Genomic DNA, 20,295 nt, shown 5'->3' on the forward strand with positions numbered 1-20,295 from the left:
CTTGCGGCAAAATGTTCACGGAATGGCAAATAATTACACTCACTCTGGGTATTTGGGCTCTTCGAGGAATCTTGCCAGAATTTGTCTTTTGTTATGTCATTAAATCTCATAGTGAAATCCGTATAAGTATCATTTGGCATGTCACAGAGACCTTTGAAATCATCCGTGTCTATACTCCAAGCCATAAACCCAGCGATATTGTATTCAAAACCCAATCTGTAATTCATAAAAACAAGAATTGACTCTGGTTAAAATTTTTCTACGAAATTTAACGATTTTTTGTAGACTCATATTATCTGAACGCTACTATGTCACATTTATGGCATAGTAGCGTTCAGATAATATAAGACTCATTTCCTTCTATGATAAATAAGTGTTCTAGTTTTCTTTGCAATAGTTCTGGTCATTTTTGCAAGCCTTAACTTGAAAACCAAACCAAACCACATTGGAGCAGCGTGGTGGAATAAGCTCCAAGTTTTCTTTCCATAAAGGGAGGAGGCCTTAGCCCAGCGGGACATTCACAAGCTGTTCCTTGACTTTAACTTGTAAAACATCATTCCTTTCATTAATCCTACCAGTCACTTAACCCTCATATACATAAACTTATAGTTATATGTGTCTTACTTGACTTTATTGGCGATAGAACGAGTGTCATCATAAGTAATAATACGACGTCCATCACGCAAATACGGTGTCGACGATTCTTTATCCCAATGATAAACCCACTTGGAAATATTTCTCAAATCTAGACATACCTGGATAAAAAATCATTACAAAATATACATTATTCAAGTAGGATTAATAATACTTTTTGTATCGCCATACATCGTTTGAATACAGAATTAAATAAAATTTAAAACCACAAAGAGTTATAGTTACTTAAAAGTCTATCATGTTGATTTGTGACTAGCCCCTTGATTCTGATGTCCAAAGTTCAAACACTGGGTCTGATGGTAAAAAGTAAAAAAAAAACAGTGATACGATTAATTCAAAACGATTTATCATCGATAAATGTTGACAGTAAATCAAACATTGACATTCAATGAAAAAAAAAATGTCATTTGCGTAATTCTTTATTTACTTCAAACGGAATAATAGCTGAAACGAACTGCTGTTTTTTTATAACATAAAAAGGCGGGCGAACAAATGGGCCACGAGATGGATGAAGGAAAGTGATCACTACCGACTATGGTGATGTAAAAATATTAATCGAGCCTTACATCGCCAATGCGCCACAAACCTTGGAAACTAAGATGTTGAGTCATGTAGTTACACTGACTCACTCACCCTTTAAGCCGGTACACAACAATACTAAGTATTTCTGAATGGCGGTAAATTATGTGATGAGTAGTACCAATCCAGACGAGATGGCACAAAGCTCTTGTCAAAGCCCCTATCAAACCTGGGGATAGATTTATAGCTTTTAAAATTGATTTCATATCTCATAGTTTAATTATGATACGATATTTTACACAACACAAATAGTACACAAAAATATACATACACATATAATACCAACAAAATAAATACAAAACTATTACATATATAGTATAAATAATACACATAGTCTGTGAAAGTTGGTTAAATGTTTAATTTCCCCAGCACCGATCCTCTAGATAAACACATTTTATACATTAAATATTTTTATATAATTATATTATATAGGAAGACTATTGATTATTTTATCTATAAATAAAATAGGTTCTTAAATTTGAAAAAAACAACCTAATACAAAAGAAAGTATTTCAAAATATTTTATTAAATTATAAAAAACAAAGGTTAGATTCATTTCAAAAGTTTTACCCAATAATTAATTTTATAACAATTTATATAATGTTAACGAACAATAATATAGACTAACACATGGGCAACTGTTAGTGCAGGAATTCAAGAATTTAATTAAAATATATTTTTAGGCTGTATAACATTTTCCTTTTTCATTCTAATAACCAGGCCCATAAAAACAAGTTATTTCACACGGTATCTGTGTGTCACTGTAATCTCCTATATTCTGCTCGTATTCCTGCTCTTTTAAACTAGTTCTAGCTAGATTAATCGCATCTACTATTTTCTTCTCTTCTAACGCTATATATATCGCTTCATTAATCGTCCTCATAAGGGGATAATTTCTGAAATTATTTTGTTTTAATCCGAGAATTTGTTTATTTCTTAAATATCCATAAACGTTTCCTTCTGAGTCAACTGCAATTAATGAATAATGCTTAAAAATAGCCGAGATGGCCTAGTGATAAGAACGCATGAATATTAACCGATGATCGTGGATTCAAACCCGGGCAAACACCACTGAATTTTTATGTGCTTAATTTTTGATTATAATTCATCTCAATACAGAAATGAATGATTAATTTCTCAATGCAATTTGGTGACTGCTTAGCATCCAAAATATTACAGTACAGTACAGTAACAGCCTGCTAATGTCCCACTGCTGAGAAGGTTTGGAGCTTATTCCACCACGCTGCTCCAATGCGGGTTGGTGGAATACACATGTGGCTGAATTTCAGTGAAATAAGACACATGCAGGTTTCCTCACGATGTTTTCCTTCACCGTATAGTGTGTGCTATAGAAGACAAGCCTCCTGTGAAATTCGAAATAGTTAATTAAATAAACTGGATCTTGAGAAAAAGCGCGTCCAAACAAATAAAAACAATCTTTAACTTTATAATTCTAATTAAAAATAGTAATAAATTCTATACAGACAGCAGGGAAACACACCCGGCGTTGCGATGGGAAAATGCTGCTAGCATTCTCGCATCCACAGCACTTTTACAGCTATTTTTTAATTTTATTTGTGTATATTAAATGCTTTAATGTATTTATAAAAATATTATAACATATGGAAGACATTTTTATGAATCGGTTTTGAAGTAATTGACACAAAAACTTTATTAACTGCAATAATTATTTAAAATATTTAATTTTTATTACCCTCGCGTTACATGTACATATAGCCTATTTCAGCCACAATCATATGCAATTTGTTAATTTACGATTTCTTTATTCATCCTTAATTCCTCCTGCTATTGGAATGGTATATATGAGTATATCTTCCTATGATATGAGCATATTAATACATAAAAGAAGTCTTAGAGAAATATGAAATTGGTACGTTGAGTCTGCCCGTTAAAATATAATTTCGGAATCGTTGTCGTACTCTGGCTGGCAGCGGTTGGAGATTAAGAGCTGAAAATCGAGCTCAGTGGCGTGCTATTGGAGAGACCTATGTCTAGCAGTGGACGAGAAAAGGGTGATGATGATGATGATGATGATGTCGTACTCTATTACAAAACAAAGATTATCTACATAATTTAAACATCTGTCTTATAGTTTAATCAGTACATTGATAGAGAGACAGCCTTTTGTATACCGTAGTTTTATAATGTCGACTTGGTGCGGCTAAAATCTAAACAAATAAATTTTGACCTTTATAATTCAGTTGAAAACTTATATTCCAATTTGAGATGATGAAAAATTTTATTTGGATAATTGAAATCGTGACAATAATAAGCTTCCACCAGTTTGGATAGATTCTACCGAGAAAAACCGACACAAATCTCGGGAAAAATATAAAAGGTTTTCGTCCAGTGGACGGCAAAAGGTTGAATAAAAAAAATAAAAAAATATAACTGATAATCAAACTCATCCATTAACAACATAGCGATACTTTTCAACATTGTACATTTAATTAAATATTAAATAAATATATTAATTAATATTTAACCACGCATTGTGTGGTTTGTTACACTTATATGAACTAAATAATTACCATTGAAATTTAGAATGCACCAGCTGGTAACGAGATGAGACAGCGTTATGTGTGACGTAACCAATATTTTTTACCACTACAATATTAGTAATACATTATTGGTAACTTATAAATATCCTATTATCGTTATTATAGTATATTTTGGCATAAAGTAGCTAAGATAAAACAATATTTTTTATTCTAATAATAATCAGTTGTTTATATACGAATGTATATTATAATTGGGACCATTATCAATTGTTTACGTGTTGGTAATATTTAGAACAGTTTACCTTCCTTTACGACGTTCGCGGTTATAACTCATTTTTAGTTGGTTTATTTGTAAAATGTTTTGCAGAACAAGTTTATTGTTAAGCGTGACTGTGTATCTGATTGTGGGTGGCAGTAATATCGATGGTGAGGTAGATTTATTATTTTAATTATTATTATGTATTATTGCGGAGTCATCAATTATGTTTTTTTTTTTAAAAAACTTTTAAAAGTAAAAAAAAAACAAATGTTTTTGTTGACGTGTTAACTTCGTATAAGTAAATAGTTAATCTATATAAATACATATAAGCGAAATACCAGTCATCACGAGATCTCATAAACTATCCCCGCCCGATTGACTTGAAATTTGTCACAGTTACTTCCTGACCTAGACGCTCACTAAGAACGAACTTTACGCAAATCCTATCCAAAATGCTTTTTCCTCCTTATCTTGTGAAGCTGAGAAAATTAGCTAGTATTTTATTAGAAGCGTCGCCTTATTCGTCTATTTTAGTATAAGTTAGTATAAGAGGGTAATTTGTTTATAGAAATGAGCATCAAAGTTACAATTCTTATTTTGTGAATATTTTGCGACTTTGAGATACAAATACACTGCATTGTGTGTGATGGTGTTTGTTTATAATAAATTATCGATGATAGTTTAAATAAAGCTTGCAAATAGATTTATTTATAGAAAATCCTAACATTACTCTATTTCGTCGGTTCATTTAATTAGTAAATGCACAAATAGAAAATGGACGAAACTGTTATGTAACGACCATAAATGACTGATTATTTTTATTTCTTGATATCAATTCCTTTAATCGGTGCGAGGACTTTGTGCTGGTGAACTGGGATATTGGATCGAATCGATCACGATCAATCTATTGTCAAATAACTCGTTGAGCCAGTGTAATAACGGACACAGAGGTGACATACTGGATTCCGTGATGAGCTTGTTAAATACCGAAATGATAATAGCTGAGATGGCTCAGTGGCGATACGTGAATAGTAAAACAAAGATTGAGATACCAAATCGCCACTGATATTTCATGTGCTTAATTTGTATTTATAATTCATCACGTACTCCCTGTGAAGTAAAACTTCGTGAGGAAACCTCCGTGTGTCGAATGAAGGTCTGCCCTGGAGCGGTGTGGTGGAATAAAGTGCAAACCTTCTCCCCATAAGATCACCTTAGATCAGAAGTGGAGCTCTTTCTTTACATTTATTATAAAGTAAATTGTCTTTTCAGGTCCAAAACATGGCAAATTTGTCGTCTGCTACTTAGCGTCCAGGGCGATGTTCAGGAAGCCTCCTGTGAAATTCGAAATATCAGACATAAATCCAACATTATGCACTCACATTGTCTACGCTTTCGCTGGCTTAGATGAAGAATCGCATACTATTAAAAGCCGCAGTAAGTCCTTTACTATATGAAACATGTATTAATATAAACTTAGGGATAGTCGGACTCGTATGCTGGGACGGCAAACGGCGTGACGCTCTCTTATGACGACATCGCTCAGACGCTACTTTCGAATGTCTTGTGTATGCGGTATATATATATTTGTTGACATATATTATTATAATAAGAAGAAAATTATAACTGCTATAGATATTCTTTGTCGTGACACTCTTGTCAGAGCGGTCGTGGTCGCCATGAAGTATTATAAATTATTCGGCGCAGATGATATTCGCCTCACGAGCCTGCGCCATATGTCCCTGTTAGTGGGAAGCCTCGTGCATTCATGCAAAGGACCGCTAACAGTTGTTTTTATTTGGTCGGTCCATGGCATGGGCGTCCTTCCACGTGGTCTGATGCCATCCACCTTGCCTTGAATAACAAGGCGCTCAATGGAGTCATTTCCTTGCCGGGAGACGTGTCCAAAAAATGTTAGTATGCGCTTTCGAACCAGCGCCAAAAGACGCTGTTTGATGCCGAGTTCTTGAAGAATGGAGATATTGGTTCGAAATTCTTTTTTTTCGACCTGCCGCAAAGTCCACGTCTCCGCAGCGTATAAAAATATGGGAAAACAAGCGTTTGTACGAGCCGGATCTTGGTTGCTTTGGTAATTTTTCTGTTCCTCCATATTTTCTTCAGCCCCTCCATTGCAGTTCTCGTAATTGCCATACGTCGCTTGACCTCATCTACGCATCCACCATTATTCGATATTAAAGCTCCTAGATATGTATAGGATTGGACGACCTCACAGTTCGCAATCTGAGTGATCTCGGGCGAGTTGTTTTTTGCCCGGTCTACAATCATCATCTTTGTTTTACTGCGGTTAAGCTTTAATCCGAATTCTTGACATACGCGCTCCATTTTAAGAAGCAATTCTTCCATATGAACCGCGTCAGACGCAAACAGGGTCGTGTCGTCGGCATAGCGCAAATTCGTAATCTTGTGCCCACCAACTGCAATACCGTCACTCCAGTCCTCAAGCGCAATGCGCATTACCAGTTCTGTGTAAGCATTGAACAAGAGCGGTGATATTATGCATCCTTGGCGAATTCCAGCGCTGGGATGAAAGTCTTCAGATAAAACATCATCCGTCCGCACGGATGCAGTCCCATCTTTGTAAAGACGTCTAAGAAGATGAACTAAGTGTTTCGGTGTACCCATGTCCAGTAACACCCTCCGTAGTCTGGGCCATTTTACTGAGTCAAATGCCTTTGAGAAGTCAACAAAGCAAATATAGGTAGGCTTGTTAAACTCTCGTACCTTCTCTATTATCTGGCGAACAATGAGGATCTATTCACGTGTACCCCTTCCTTTTACAAAACCGGCTTGTTCTGGTGCAATTTCCTTGGACAAAAAGTTCTTCAGTCGTTCATTGAGTATGCATAGTAAAATTTTACTAGATCTCTGGACTCATGTCATGAGCATCGATTTCCTCACATATTTTGCAGAGATAGGCATTATAATCCTTCCTGAAACCTGCCTGAATTTGTGCTGACAGTTTGTTTAAGTCGCCAATGCCTGCACCTGTTGACTTTAGCGTGCATCTCCGTTCGACTAGTTCTAAGGTATTATCTGACATCCAGTGTTGTCGCTTGCATGTTGCAGCTGATGATCCCGAGACCGAAGCAGACTCTATTATTAGTTTTTTGGTTCGGTCCCACAACCTCTCAGGCGTCTCCTCTGTAAAGTCTGCATTTAAAAAAATCTCTGTAAAGTCTGCATTTAAGTCTAATGGAGGCCTTGGACCGATTGCAGCGACGTGCAGTACGCATTATTGGTGACGTAAAGGTCACAAACACCCTTGAACCTTTACAATTGCGCCGCAAGATAGCAGCACTGAGCGCTTTCTATCGTCTGTATCACGGCGAGTGCTCTGAGGAATTATTCTCTCTAATTCCTGCTTCCCCCTTCCTTCTTAAGTCCACGCGAGCTGGTTCTCGATGTCACCGCCTAACTGTGACATCAATTCCATCGCGCACAAAGAAATTTGGCAACTCCTTTCTTTGTCGCACTACCAAAGAATGGAATTCCTTACCAGCTCACGTGTTCCCCTCCTCTTACAACCCGGGTTCCTTCAAACGAGGCGTCAAGAGGCATCTTGCGGGCCGGCAAGGCGGGGACGGCTAGTACAGAACATTCTTCCCGACTGAACTGGCCGTCGTCGCGTTTGGACTCTACTACCACTTACCATCAGGTGGAGTAGAGTCATTTACCATCCCGGGGCATATAAAAAAAAAAAAAAAATTGCCCATTCTACCCACTTCTGTTTTGCAGCAGCGTAAAACTTTGAGTTGTCCTGAACTTCAATTCTTCTCTGTTTTTGGTGACTTCGAGCCGCTTTTAACTTTAATTTAAACTTGGAAATTAGAAGTTGGTGGTCAGATCCACAATCTGCCCCGGGTAATGTATGGGCATTTCTAATTGATGTTTTCCATCGCGATCTAATTAGGATATAATCTATTTGATTGCGATATTTACCATCTGGCGATGTCCAAGTGTATAGCCTGCGAGGATGGTGCTGGAAAAGGCTATTGGCTATCACCAGGTCATTTTCATTTGCAAACTGTATGAGACGTTCTCCTCTTTCGTTGCGTGTTCCAAGTCCAAATTTGCCCACACAATGTCCAGGCTGGTAAAAAATTTTCTCCAATTTTGGCATTGAAGTCGCCCGGTATTATTAGAGTTTCTCTATTAGGTACTTTAGCGATGGAAGTTTCTATTTCAGAATAGAATCTCTCAATGTCCTCTTCACTTGCAGTGCTAGTAGAGGCATATATCTGCATGATATTCAGATTCACTGAACATCATGCAGATACATGCTATGGATATAACAAATTTATTTTTACTGATATTAAATATAAAGTTTGTATATAAAGCTACCTTTAAATAAAATCGTAATCGATTAATTATTTATGTGGCATATTCGTGATACGACTGACTAAAAAACAGTGGTATAATACGAATAAATAGTAAACACTACAAATCAATTCAATTTGTAGTATGCATCAGCTAATCATGCCTATTAAAATAATGCGTACAAATGATATTGTTGCTAAGATGTCCTACTTTACTAATTCATTTAAAACCCTCTTTAATTTAACCAATTATATCTGATAAGAAATTACATTTCTGTTTTTCCAGACCAATGGCTTGACATAGAACGAGATAGTGGTAACGCTGGTTATAAAAACCTGACCAGGATTAAAAAGAGTTATCCTCATATAAAAGTTACTTTAAGTACCGGTGGCTGGAATGAAGGTTCCGAGCAATTTTCTAAGATTGCTGGCAATAGATGGGAAAGGTTCAGATTTATCAGAAGCGTCATGCAATATCTTGAGTAAGTTTTAGAGTACATAATTAATATATTGTATTATTCTACTTACACGTCCCAGCTTCGCACGGGTAGTGTGAGTTTCAACATGAAACGTTTTGTCGGTCATGATTTTTTCCGCCATCTTCAACATTTACCGTCCTATTATAACCAATTTCACTAAACTGATTTATACACTTAAACCTTTCTCATGAATCACTCCGTCAATTGGTGAAAACCGTATGAAAGTCCGTTTAGTAGTTATTAAGTTTATCGTGTTCACACAGACATAGACGACGAAGGATTTTTTTTATAATATGAACTGATATAAATATAACAATAATACGAAATGAATTATTTATCCTTCAAAGTTTGGTCATGTAATTGGCGGCTGCCATTTAAAAAAAAAACCTTCTAAATATCTATCTTCTATTCACTGTCGCATGACTTCATAAACCATGGTTTTGTTTGTAGGAAATACGAGTTTGATGGTCTAGACATAATATGGAAATATCCTACCCTGATAGGTGGAAGTCCTGAAGATAAAGAGAACTTCGTCACTTTGACTAAGGTATCGTATAAATGTTCGCATGTTACTAGGTGGTAGGACTTTGTGCAAACCTGTCTGGGTACCACCCACTCATCATGATATTCAAACGTTAAACAGCAATACTTAGTATTTTTGTGTACCGGTTTGAAGGGTGTGTGAGCCAGTGTAACTACAGGCACAAGGAATATAACAGTTTTGTTCTCAAGATTGTAATTGTAAGAAATGGTTATTATTTCTTACATAGCCAATGTCATAGGCGGTAGTGACTACTTAACAAAAGGTGGCCCATTTGCCCGTCTGCTTTTTAAAAATAATAACAATCTATATAATATTATAAAGAGGTAAAGTTTTAAAGGTAAAGTTGTAGGGGGTATTCTCTGGATCTACTTAACCGAATTTGAAAATTCTTTTACCAATAGAAAGCCATATCCTATTTGTGAGTGTCATAGGCTGTAATATTAACCCGAAAAATTGAGACTTTTTCGTAGTAGTGGGATTTGAAAAGTAAGTCGTAGAAAAAACGGTCGAACAAAAACGTTTCTTACGAATGCAGCCTTAACGATGAGATGAGATATATGATTAAGTTCTAGAGAAAAGTTGTAGAGCTTGACGGTTTTTTCATATATTAAGTCCTTACATATGAAATTGGCGTTTTGTACGGGAGGAATATAAAGTCAATTTTTTTTTTTTGTAAAATATATTTTATTAATTAAAGTATGCGCCGTTGTTATCTATGCACTTTTTCCATCTATGAGATGGCAAAAGTGGCAAAGTAGTTCATTGATCCGTTTACTAAAAAAACCATGGGGGCGAGAATCAATAAACTCTTTGAAGGCGGTTTGGACTGCCGCATCGGAATTGAATTTTTTTCCGTGTAAGAAGTTGTCCAAATTCCGGAAAAAATGGTAATCTGTTAGAGCAAGTTCCGGGGAGTACGGTGGATGTCGCAGACATTCCAATTGCAGCTCATCTAACTTAGTAGTTGTTTGTTGTGCAGTGTGTGGTCTTGCGTTGTCTCGGTTGTTTAGCAGCTAGTTCTTCCTTCATTGTTTGCAGTTGCTGACAATAGATATCTGCCGTAATTGTTTGGCAAGATTTTAGAAAGCTGTACTGTATGACACCGGCGCTAGTCCACCAAACACTCACAAGTAACTTTTTCTGAGTTAATTTTCGTTTAGGGTAGGATTTGGCTGGATCTTCAGGGTTCAGCCATTGCAACGAGTGCTTCCAATTATCGTACGGTATTCATTTTTCATCACAAGTAATGATTCGATTTAAAATCCCTTCATTATTGTGTCGGTTGAGCAAAGTAACACAGCAGTCGACGCGTGTTTGCAAGTTCGATTCTATTCTGTTCTGATGCGTGTTCAAGTTTCTTTACTTTCCCGATTTACTTCAAGTGGATTAATACAGTTTTATCACTTACCCCGAAGTCTGTAGCTATCTCTGAAGTGCTTTGTGATGGATGGTCTCCGGCCGTCCACAGGATTGGTTCTGAAGGTCGAAATTTCCAGAAAAAAACGTTGAAACCAAATACGTACCGTGCTTTCTTTTGCGACACCAGCGCCGTACACATCATTAATCCTTCGAGCTGTTTCTGCAGCACTAGTGCCATGGTAGAACTCGTACTCGTAAATATACCGTTATTTCATGTTTTCCATTGTGCGGTAATAAGCGACGCCACGGAATAAAATAATGAGGAAAAAAACAAATGAATGACTGTTTTCAAAACTCAAATGTACCAGCTAAATGAATTCATAAATTTTAATTTGGAATTCTTAACCAAAGAGGAGATATTTCAAATAAAAGTGGCCAGGACGACAAAACGCTAATGTCATATGTAAGGACCTAATACATCAATCTATTGAAATTTAAATTGTTTTATTACCAAGGAAATTTTGTTTAGATAAAATTCATTTTTTACAGTTTGTTTTTTGGTGGCATAGTTTAAGAGATAATTTAAAATATCAAATACGCGAGACAATTTCATTCATATTTGGCCAATCGATCACAAAGAAAAATGTTTATCCCCAAACGATGTGGGCACGGGTCAGGTAGTAGTAACATAAAAAATGCTCCTAACTTAATCAAATAGCACTTTCGCCATATGATATATAATTGTTGAGTGCATAGCCTATAGTAGTATAGTATTTATAATTGGCATTGCAATTGTTAACGAAACTTTATTGCTATTAATTTTTTAAGTGATTTATTATAATAGTTATATAATATATTATTAATTTATTTTTTCTATATAATATCATAACATGTAATAGATTACGTTATACACTATCTAACAACATGAGGCCTTTGCTTTGCAAATGGGATCTAGAGTTATATTTTATGTTTTCAGGAATTAAAAGAGGCATTCTTACCATACGGTTATATTCTAAGCAAGTCACGAGCTAATACCAGAGAAATAATGAGTTCTGTGTATGATTTAGTGAACCGAAATCGTTATTTGGACTTGATTTATTTACTTGGTTATGATTATAAGGGACCCTGGGATAGTCGGAGCATCCGCACCATTAAATGGATTAAGTAAACGGGATGAAAGAAATGTGGTATGATAACATTATATTTTTATAGTTATAAATTTCATTGTATTACAGCTATTCTTGTGTGCTTAAATAAGACGTGCAAATGGATGGGTGAACGCACCATATAGGTATCTAAGCTGTCTGTCCTTAGTTTTTAAAAACATTATGTAAATAATAAGGATATTTGTTTCGAATTTGTGTATATATGAGGACTATCTTTGCTCTCATTGCTCACCAGTTGGCGCCGCTGGAAATTAATGAAAAAAAATAACGAAATAAATAAAATATTGTTTGTACCTTAAGTGTTGAGCAGAAAAAAAGGAGAATATACCATGTTTCTGAACTACATAATTCTCCTAAAATATGGACTTATAACAAATGATATAATATATTCTACTGCAAAACAGCAGTACAGTAGCAGCAGCACCTCTTAGTATTGTTGTGTTCCGATTTGACGGTTGAGCCAGTATAACTGCAAGCACAAGAGACACAACAAGTTCCCAAGGTTGGTGGCGCATTGGTGATGGCGTCTATATTGTCATTTGCAAGTCTATCAGCATATTTTAAATTTAAAAAAATACTAAGTGTCGGAACGAAGCGAAAATGAAGCAGTAATTTAGATAAAACGACGAAGAGCAGATAGATAAGTAATTAAATATGATTAATTATATTTTTAGGAATATACAATTAAATAATTGCTTTCGTTCGGAATAAGTCCTGATAAATTAGTTCTCGGCATACAATTCATCGGATGGACCTTTATTTTGAAAGAATCCGAAGTAAAAATATTGAATTTGGAAAAACTTACCAATGTCAAATTTTCTACTTATGACAAAAATATACTACAATTACCTGAAGCAGCTAGTGTGACTGCCAGACAACTGGCAGTTAATGCTTGGACGCATTCTCTGCTAGTTGTCTGGCAGATCCGTGAAGGCGGTAATTAGTAATCAACAATACACAAAAATATACATACAAATATAATACCGTGTACCGTAGTACCGTTAAAATACCTATGAAAGTTTAATGTTTAATTTTCCCAGCACCGAGCCTCTAGATATACACATTTTATACATTAAATATTTTTATTATGTTTATATTATATGATTAATAATTTATGTAATTAAAAAAAAAGAACAACCTATAACAAAATAAATATTTCAAAACAAAAATGTTTTAATAAAAATTAAATATTAAAACAAAGGTTAGATTCATTTCAAAAGTTTTACTCTATAATTAATTTTATGACAATTTATATAATGTTAACAATAATATAGACTAACACATGGGTAACTGTTAGTGCAGGAATTCACCAATTTAATTACAATATATTTTTAGGCTGTATAATATTTTTCTTTTTCACCCTAATAACCAGGTTCATAAAAACATACTTTTGAGCAAGTTATTTCACACGGTATATGTGTGTCACTGTAATCTCCTATATTCTGCTCGTATTTCTGCTCTTTTAAACTAGTTGTAGCTAGATTAATAGTATCTACTATCTTCTTCTCTTCTAATGCTATGTATATCGCTTCATTAATTGTCCTCAAAAGGGGATAATTTCTGAAATTATTTTGTTTTAATCCGAAAATTTGTTTATTTCTTAAATATCCATATACGTTCCCGTCTGAGTCAGCTGTAATCATAAAAATTCGGTGGTGTTTGCGCGGGTTTGAACCCACGATCATCGGTTAATATTCACGCGTTCTAACTACTAGGCCATCTCGGCCAAAACATTGGCGGCGTATTTTTAATAATGAAGCGAGCTAACTAATAAGGACATTGAATAAAGATTTGGCTTGGGTTCATGCGGAAAAATGTTCACGGAATTGCAAATTTATTGAATTTTATCCGTGCAGTGACGGAGAAAGAATACATTTCACTGCCCCTCTCTTTCACATGGGTGTCGTAAGAGGCGACTAAGGGATATCTGAGCGACCATCTGCTCAACTGGTGGTAGGATGCTAACATCCGCCTGGCTTGTTACCACCGTACGCATGGTGAAAAACTCGTGAAGTGGCTTGCAGCCGCGTTTCGAGGTCAGCCAGCGTACAGCCAGTGCCCGAGCGAGTATTGCCGCGATGGGTGTTGGTTCAGTGGAGACGACTGTTGAACCAATACCGGGGGAAACTGTATTGACCTGCCGGACAGGGAGACCTGAAGAAACGGCTGTTCCGCTCTTGGCATAGTACAGGGGCCCGAGCGTGCCTAACCAGCTCGCGAGGCTGCCCCACCACGCCACGCATAATCTCGGGGTGGACCGTCGTGCCGGTTGGTGACCGGAAGGTGGAGTCCCGGCGGCCACTTCCGGGGGGGTTCGGAGGCCCTTCCGTCCGGCGGGTCAGTGTATTTTTCCTTTTGGCAACCACTTGGGGAAACACGCCTCCACACTTTGCCCATCCCTATCGTGGCAATACGTCGCTCGCTTCACGTCTCTTTTCCTTATTTTTCCAATTGGTAGCGCAACTAAGAAATAATGGTCGTTCAGCGGTGCACACCCGCACCATACTCACGCTGTTTGAGGTCGAGTTCTCTAACATCCGTGGACTCCACGCTAACCTCAACGCTGTCCACCACCATCTCGAGACAGCGCGGCCAGCAATGTTGTTTCTCAAGGAGACGCAAAAACTCCGCCCTGCCGACACCAGCTACCTTAACTATCCCGGCTACATGCTTGAAGATTCTTTCAAAGCGAAAGCCGGAGTATGCTTGTTCGTCAAGGCGGATGTTTCTTGTCACCGATTGCGCTGCTTGGAGGACCCCTCCTTCTCCATGTTGGTGGTACGTGTGGACCTGGTTTGTCAGAGTCGAGTCTACGTGTGCCTCTACAGATCCCACAATGGTGACTTGGAGACAAGTCGATTATTTGACCATCTTAGTCGGGTGGCAGATGCTGCACAAGAGCAGTTTCCTAACGCAGAATTGATGTTTTGGGGGATTTTAATGCTCACCATGAATCATGGTTGAAATCGCTCAAAACTGACCATGCTGGAAGAACTGCTCATGCTTTTGCTCTCACAAACGACTTGACCCAACTGGTTGATCAGCCCACCAGTATCCCAGACATGGATGGGCAAGCACCTTCTCTACTGGACCTTCTGCTGACTTCTCACCCGGTGGAATATCAGGTTGTGGTTCAGGCTCCTCTTGGCTCTTCGGATCACAGCCTTATTTCTACCAGAGTGCCACAGGCCAAGCTGCCGCCACTAGCGGTATGAAAACGTCGCGTTTGGCACTATAAGTCGGCGGATTGGGACGGTATGCGCGATTACTATGCGTCGGTCCCTTGGAAGGAACGTAGCTTCAGTGGGAATGACCCGACAGCTGGTGCCGCTGCTGTTGCTGACGAGATCATGTTGGGAATGGAATACTACATTCCTAGCTCAGATCTCGTCAGTAGGAGTACGCGTAACCGTTGGTTCACTCGTGAATGTGCCGATGCTGTATCATCTAAACAGGCGGCATATCGCAAGTGGATCAACGGCTGCATTAGCGGGGCATCTAACATTGACTCACTGAAAGCAAACTATAATAAAAATTCCAAGTCCTGTAGAAAGGCATACAAGAGAGCGGATGCACAGCGCATTGTACAGATTGGTCATGACCTTGTTCCGCATCCTAAGAGCTCCCGTAGCTTCTGGCGTCTGACCAAGTCTGTGCAAAACAATTTCTGCCAACCTTCGCTGTCACCGCTCAGAAATCCAGTCTGATCGCTAGCTCACAGTCCGCAGGAGAAAGCCGACCTCCTGGCTAAACTCTTTGCCGACAACTCTGTGATCGATGATTGTAATGTACTGCCACCAACAATACCTTCATGTGGCCACACGATGCCTGACATCAAAATCAGGCAACGTGATGTGCGTGCGGAGCTGCAATCACTTGATATACGGAAAGCTAGCGGTCCCGATGGAATACCATCCATAGTGCTGAAGAAGTGCGCGGCGGAGCTGTCTCCTGTGTTAACGCGCCTGTTCCAACTTTCTCTCTCTTCGGGATGTGTGCCGGAGGCTTGGAGATGAGCTGATGTGCAAGCGATTCCCAAAAAAGGGGATCGGTCTGACCCGGCAAATTATCGGCCAATAGCTATCACCTCAGTACTTTGTAAGGTGATGGAACGGATTTTAAACAACCAACTGATCCATTACCTAGAAGATCACTCTTTAATTAATGATCGTCAATACGGGTTTCGACCAAAACGGTCCACAGGTGATCTTCTAGCGTACGTAACACACCTCTGGGGTGAAGCTATCGACAAGCATGGAGAATCGTTGGTTGTCAGCCTCGATATCTCCAAGGCTTTCGACAGGGTCTGGCACAGAAGTCTTCTCTCCAAGCTGCCAGCATATGGTCTGCCTGCTCAGCTATGCACCTGGATTGCCAGCTTCCTACACAAGCGTAGCCTTCGTGTTTTAGTTGATGGTTGCGCTTCACAATTCTATGTAGTGAATGCTGGGGTCCCCCAGGGATCTGTGCTATCTCCTACACTCTTTCTTTTGCATATCAATGATATGCTCTCTCTTGGGAACATACATTGCTATGCAGATGATAGTACAGTGCATGGTGGATACCATGGGCGCGCAGTGGCTGGGCGGGCGGAAGCTGAGGAGAGGCGGGAGAATCTTGTCATTGAACTCGATAGGACGTTAGAGCTCATCGCCAAATGGGGTTCTGATAATCTTGTTGAGTTTAATGCCAAGAAAACACAGGTATGCGCTCTCACAGCGAAAAAGTCAGCATTTTCCCCTCTTCCCTCCCTCTGTGGTACTCCGCTGGTGATACAAAGCAAAATCGCCATGCTGGGGATTGACGTTCTCTGGGACCTTAGTACAAGGGATTACATCGAGGCTATTATAAAAACAGCTTCACGGAAACTCGGAGTTCTGAACAAGATGCGGCGTTTTTTCACGCCACAACAACTGTGCCTGTTATACAAAACACAGATACGGTCTTGCGTTGAATATTGCTCGCACCTTTGGGATGGCTCCGCTAAGTACCTACTGGAGGCCTTGGACCGGTTGCAGCGACGTGCAGTACGCATTATTGGCGACGTAAAGGTCACAAACACCCTTGAACCTTTACAATTTTGTCGCGAGATAGCAGCACTGAGCGCTTTCTATCGACTGTATCACGGCGAGTGCTCTGAGGAATTATTCTCTCTCATTCCCCCTTCCTTCTTAAGTCCACGCGAGCTGGTTCTCGATGTCACCGCCTAACTGTGACATCAATTCCATCGCGCATATAGAAATTTGGCAACTCCTTTCTTTGTCGCACTACCACAAAATGGAATTTCTTACCAGCTCACGTGTACCCCTCCCCTTACAACCCGTGTTCCTTCAAACGAGGCGTGAAGAGGCATCTTGCGGGCCGGCAAGGTGGGGACGGCTAGTACAGAACATTCTTCCCGACTGTACTGGCCGTCGTCGCGTTTGGACTCTACTACCACTTACCATCAGGTGGAGTAGAGTCATTTGCCATCCCAGCAAATATAAAAAAAAGACTTATACTCACTCTGGGTATTTGGAATTTTCGAAGAGTCTTGCCAGAATTTTTCTTTTGTTATGTCATTAAATCTCACAGTGAAATCCATATAAGTATAAGTATCGTTTGGCATGTCACAGAGACCTTTGAAATCATCAGTGTCTATACTCCAAGCCATAAACCCAGCGATATTGTATTCAATACCCAATCTGTAATTCATACAAAAAAATACAATATATAATAACAAGAATTGTATCTAGTTAAAAAAAATCTACGAAATTTAACGATTTTTTATAGACTCATATTATCTGAACGCTACTATGTCACATTTATGGCATAGTAGCATTCAGATAATATAAGTCTCATTTCCTTTTATAATAAATAAGTGTTCTAGTTTTCTTTGCAATAGTTCTGGTTATTTTTAAAAGCTCTTAACATAACTTGAAAACCAAACCGCATTGGAGCAGCTTGGTGGAATAAGCTCCAAGTTTTCTTTCCAAAAAGGGAGGAGGCCTTAGCCCAGCGGGACATTCACAAGCTGTTCCTTGACTTTAACTTGTAAAACATCATTCCTTTCATTAATCCTACCAGTCACTTAACCCTCATATACATAAACTTATAGTTATATGTGTCTTACTTGACTTTATTGGCGATAGAACGAGTGTCATCATAAGTAATAATACGACGTCCATCACGCAAATACGGTGTCGACGATTCTTTATCCCAATGATAAACCCACTTGGAATTATTTTTCAAATCTAGACATACCTGGATAAAAAATCATTACAAAATATACATTATTCAAGAAGGATTAATAAATACTTTTTGAAAATAATACTTTTTGAATCGTCATTTTGAATACAGAATTAAATAAAATTTTAAAACTACAAAGAGTTTTAGTTACTTAAAAGTCTGTCATGTTGAATTATGACTAGCCCCGTTGATTATGATGTCCAAAGTTCAAACACTGGGTCTAACCGATAAAAAATATTGCGCTATTCTATTAAGAAATATTCAGTAGCAGCTTGAAAAACCTTAACATTGAAAGAGCTTAAACTCCTGTGCCTATCAAAACAAATAAAGCCTTCTTACGGAATACTTTTACAAATATCAGCTTATCTGTTAGGTGATTTAGCACTAAGTATTGCGATCACGAAGGGAGATCACAGCTCAGAACACCTTCGCTATAGGACACCATTGACTAGGTGAGCTGATAACCCAAAGAACGTATGAATTGGATTCAGCCAGTACATAACTGGTCGGAATTGGGACAATTAGAGGATTATGACCAGCAATAGATATTTAACAGCCGAATGGATTCTAACTGCGTTATTTAAGATATTTCCACTTACCTCGTTATATCCGTACATATTAAACCCATTAATATATGGTCCAGAAAATCCATAAAATCCAACTGCTTTAGTTTTTCCAAATTCAATATTTTTTACATCGGATTCTCTCAAAATAAACGTCTGACCGGTGAAAAGTATGGCGAGAACTAATTTATCAGGACTTAGTCCGAACGAAAGCAAGTATTTAATTATATATTCCTGAAAATATAAATAATTATATTTAATTACTTACCTATCTGCTCTTTTTAATTTATAATATGGTGATAGACTGGCTAATGATCACATAGACGCCATTACTTATTAATATCATTATTATTTACATAATGTTTTTAAGATCTAAGGACTGAAAACTTATATACCTATGTGGTGCGTCCACCTATCAATTTGCATGTCTTATTTTAAACTGCGCACAATAATAACTGTAATACATTGCAATTTATAACCAAAAAAAATATAATGTTATCATACCACATTTCTATCATCCCGTTTACTTAATCCCTTTAATGGTGCGGATGCTCCGACAGTTCTGCGCCAAGGTCCTCTATAATCGTTCCCAAGTAAATAAATAAAGTCCAAATAACGATTCAGGTTCACTAAATCATACGCAGAACTCATTATTTCTCTGATATTAGACAGTGACGCGCTTAGAATGTAGCCGTATGGTAAGAATGCCTCTTTTAATTCCTAAAAACATATCATATAACTCTGATATGATTAGAAAACATAGGCCTCATGTTTTTAGATAGTGTATAACGTAATATATTACATATTATGTACTAATATAGAGAAAATAAATTAATTATATATATATATTGTAGAATAGGAAGGCGGACGAGCATGTGGGCCACCTGATGGTAAGTGGTCACCAAACGCCCTTAGACATTGGCTCTGTAAGAAATGTTAACCATCGCTTACATCGCCAATGCGCCACCAACCTTGGGTTCTTAGATTTTATGTCCCTTGTGCCTGTAGTTACACTGGCTCACACACCCTTCAAACGGGAACGCAACAATACCAAGTATTTCTGTTTAGCGTTAGAATATCTGATGAGTGGGTTGTACCCAGACGGGTTTGCACAAAGCCTTAACACCTAGTAACATGCGAAAATTTATATGGTACCTTGACCAAAGTGACGAAGTTATCTTTATCTTCAGGAGTTCCACTTCCCACTGTAGGATATTTCCAAATTATGTCTAGACCATCAAATTCGTATTTCCTACAAAAAAAACTCTGGGTTAGGAAGTCATGCGACAGTGAATAAAAGATAGGTATTTAGAAGTTTATTTTAATGGCGGCCGCCAATTACATGACCAAACTTTGAAGGATAAATAATTCATTTCGTATTATTGTTATATTTATATCAGTTCATATTATAAAAAAGTCCTCCGTCGTCTATGTCTGTGTGAACACGATAAACTTAATAACTACTAAACGGACTTTCATACAGTTTTCACCAATGGACGGAGTGATTCATGAGAAAGGTTTAAGTGTATAAATCAGTTTAGTGAAAATTGGTTATAATAGGACGGTAAATGTTGAAGATGGCGGAAAAAATCATGACGGACAAAA

At 37.8% G+C, this 20,295-nt stretch overlaps 2 protein-coding genes across 7 annotated transcripts in view; one reads left to right on the forward strand and one right to left on the reverse strand.

Annotated features, from left to right (window-relative positions):
* Positions 1–12,699, forward strand: part of LOC126779134 (probable chitinase 2) — a 155,138-nt gene extending 142,439 nt beyond the window's left edge. For 2 of the 4 annotated variants that reach the window (XM_050502992.1, XM_050502991.1), the window contains exons 2-6: positions 5,287–5,451; positions 8,638–8,833; positions 9,281–9,377; positions 11,710–11,920; positions 12,574–12,699. In XM_050502992.1, the coding sequence (XP_050358949.1) occupies positions 5,334–5,451; positions 8,638–8,833; positions 9,281–9,377; positions 11,710–11,901 (603 nt within the window). In that variant the 5' untranslated portion in view covers positions 5,287–5,333 and the 3' untranslated portion in view covers positions 11,902–11,920; positions 12,574–12,699. Of the gene's footprint in view, positions 1–4,098; positions 4,187–5,286; positions 5,452–8,637; positions 8,834–9,280; positions 9,378–11,709; positions 11,921–12,573 lie in introns of those variants that run through there. The other 2 variants (XM_050502990.1, XM_050502989.1) reach the window with 2 other exon arrangements.
* The window catches only part of LOC126779087 (probable chitinase 2), a 90,255-nt gene that overhangs the window by 63,324 nt on the left and 6,636 nt on the right, over positions 1–20,295 (reverse strand). For 2 of the 3 annotated variants that reach the window (XM_050502923.1, XM_050502922.1), the window contains exons 4-9: positions 19,846–19,942; positions 19,195–19,410; positions 18,727–18,924; positions 18,012–18,142; positions 17,405–17,583; positions 13,109–13,532 (exon numbers count right to left, since the gene is read on the reverse strand). In XM_050502923.1, the coding sequence (XP_050358880.1) occupies positions 13,261–13,532; positions 17,405–17,583; positions 18,012–18,142; positions 18,727–18,924; positions 19,195–19,410; positions 19,846–19,942 (1,093 nt within the window). In that variant the 3' untranslated portion in view covers positions 13,109–13,260. Of the gene's footprint in view, positions 1–43; positions 217–13,108; positions 13,533–17,404; positions 17,584–18,011; positions 18,143–18,726; positions 18,925–19,194; positions 19,411–19,845; positions 19,943–20,295 lie in introns of those variants that run through there. The other variant, XR_007670269.1, reaches the window with a different exon arrangement.

This window comes from Nymphalis io, chromosome 28, assembly GCF_905147045.1.
Source record: "Nymphalis io chromosome 28, ilAglIoxx1.1, whole genome shotgun sequence".
Taxonomy (NCBI): domain Eukaryota; kingdom Metazoa; phylum Arthropoda; class Insecta; order Lepidoptera; family Nymphalidae; genus Nymphalis; species Nymphalis io.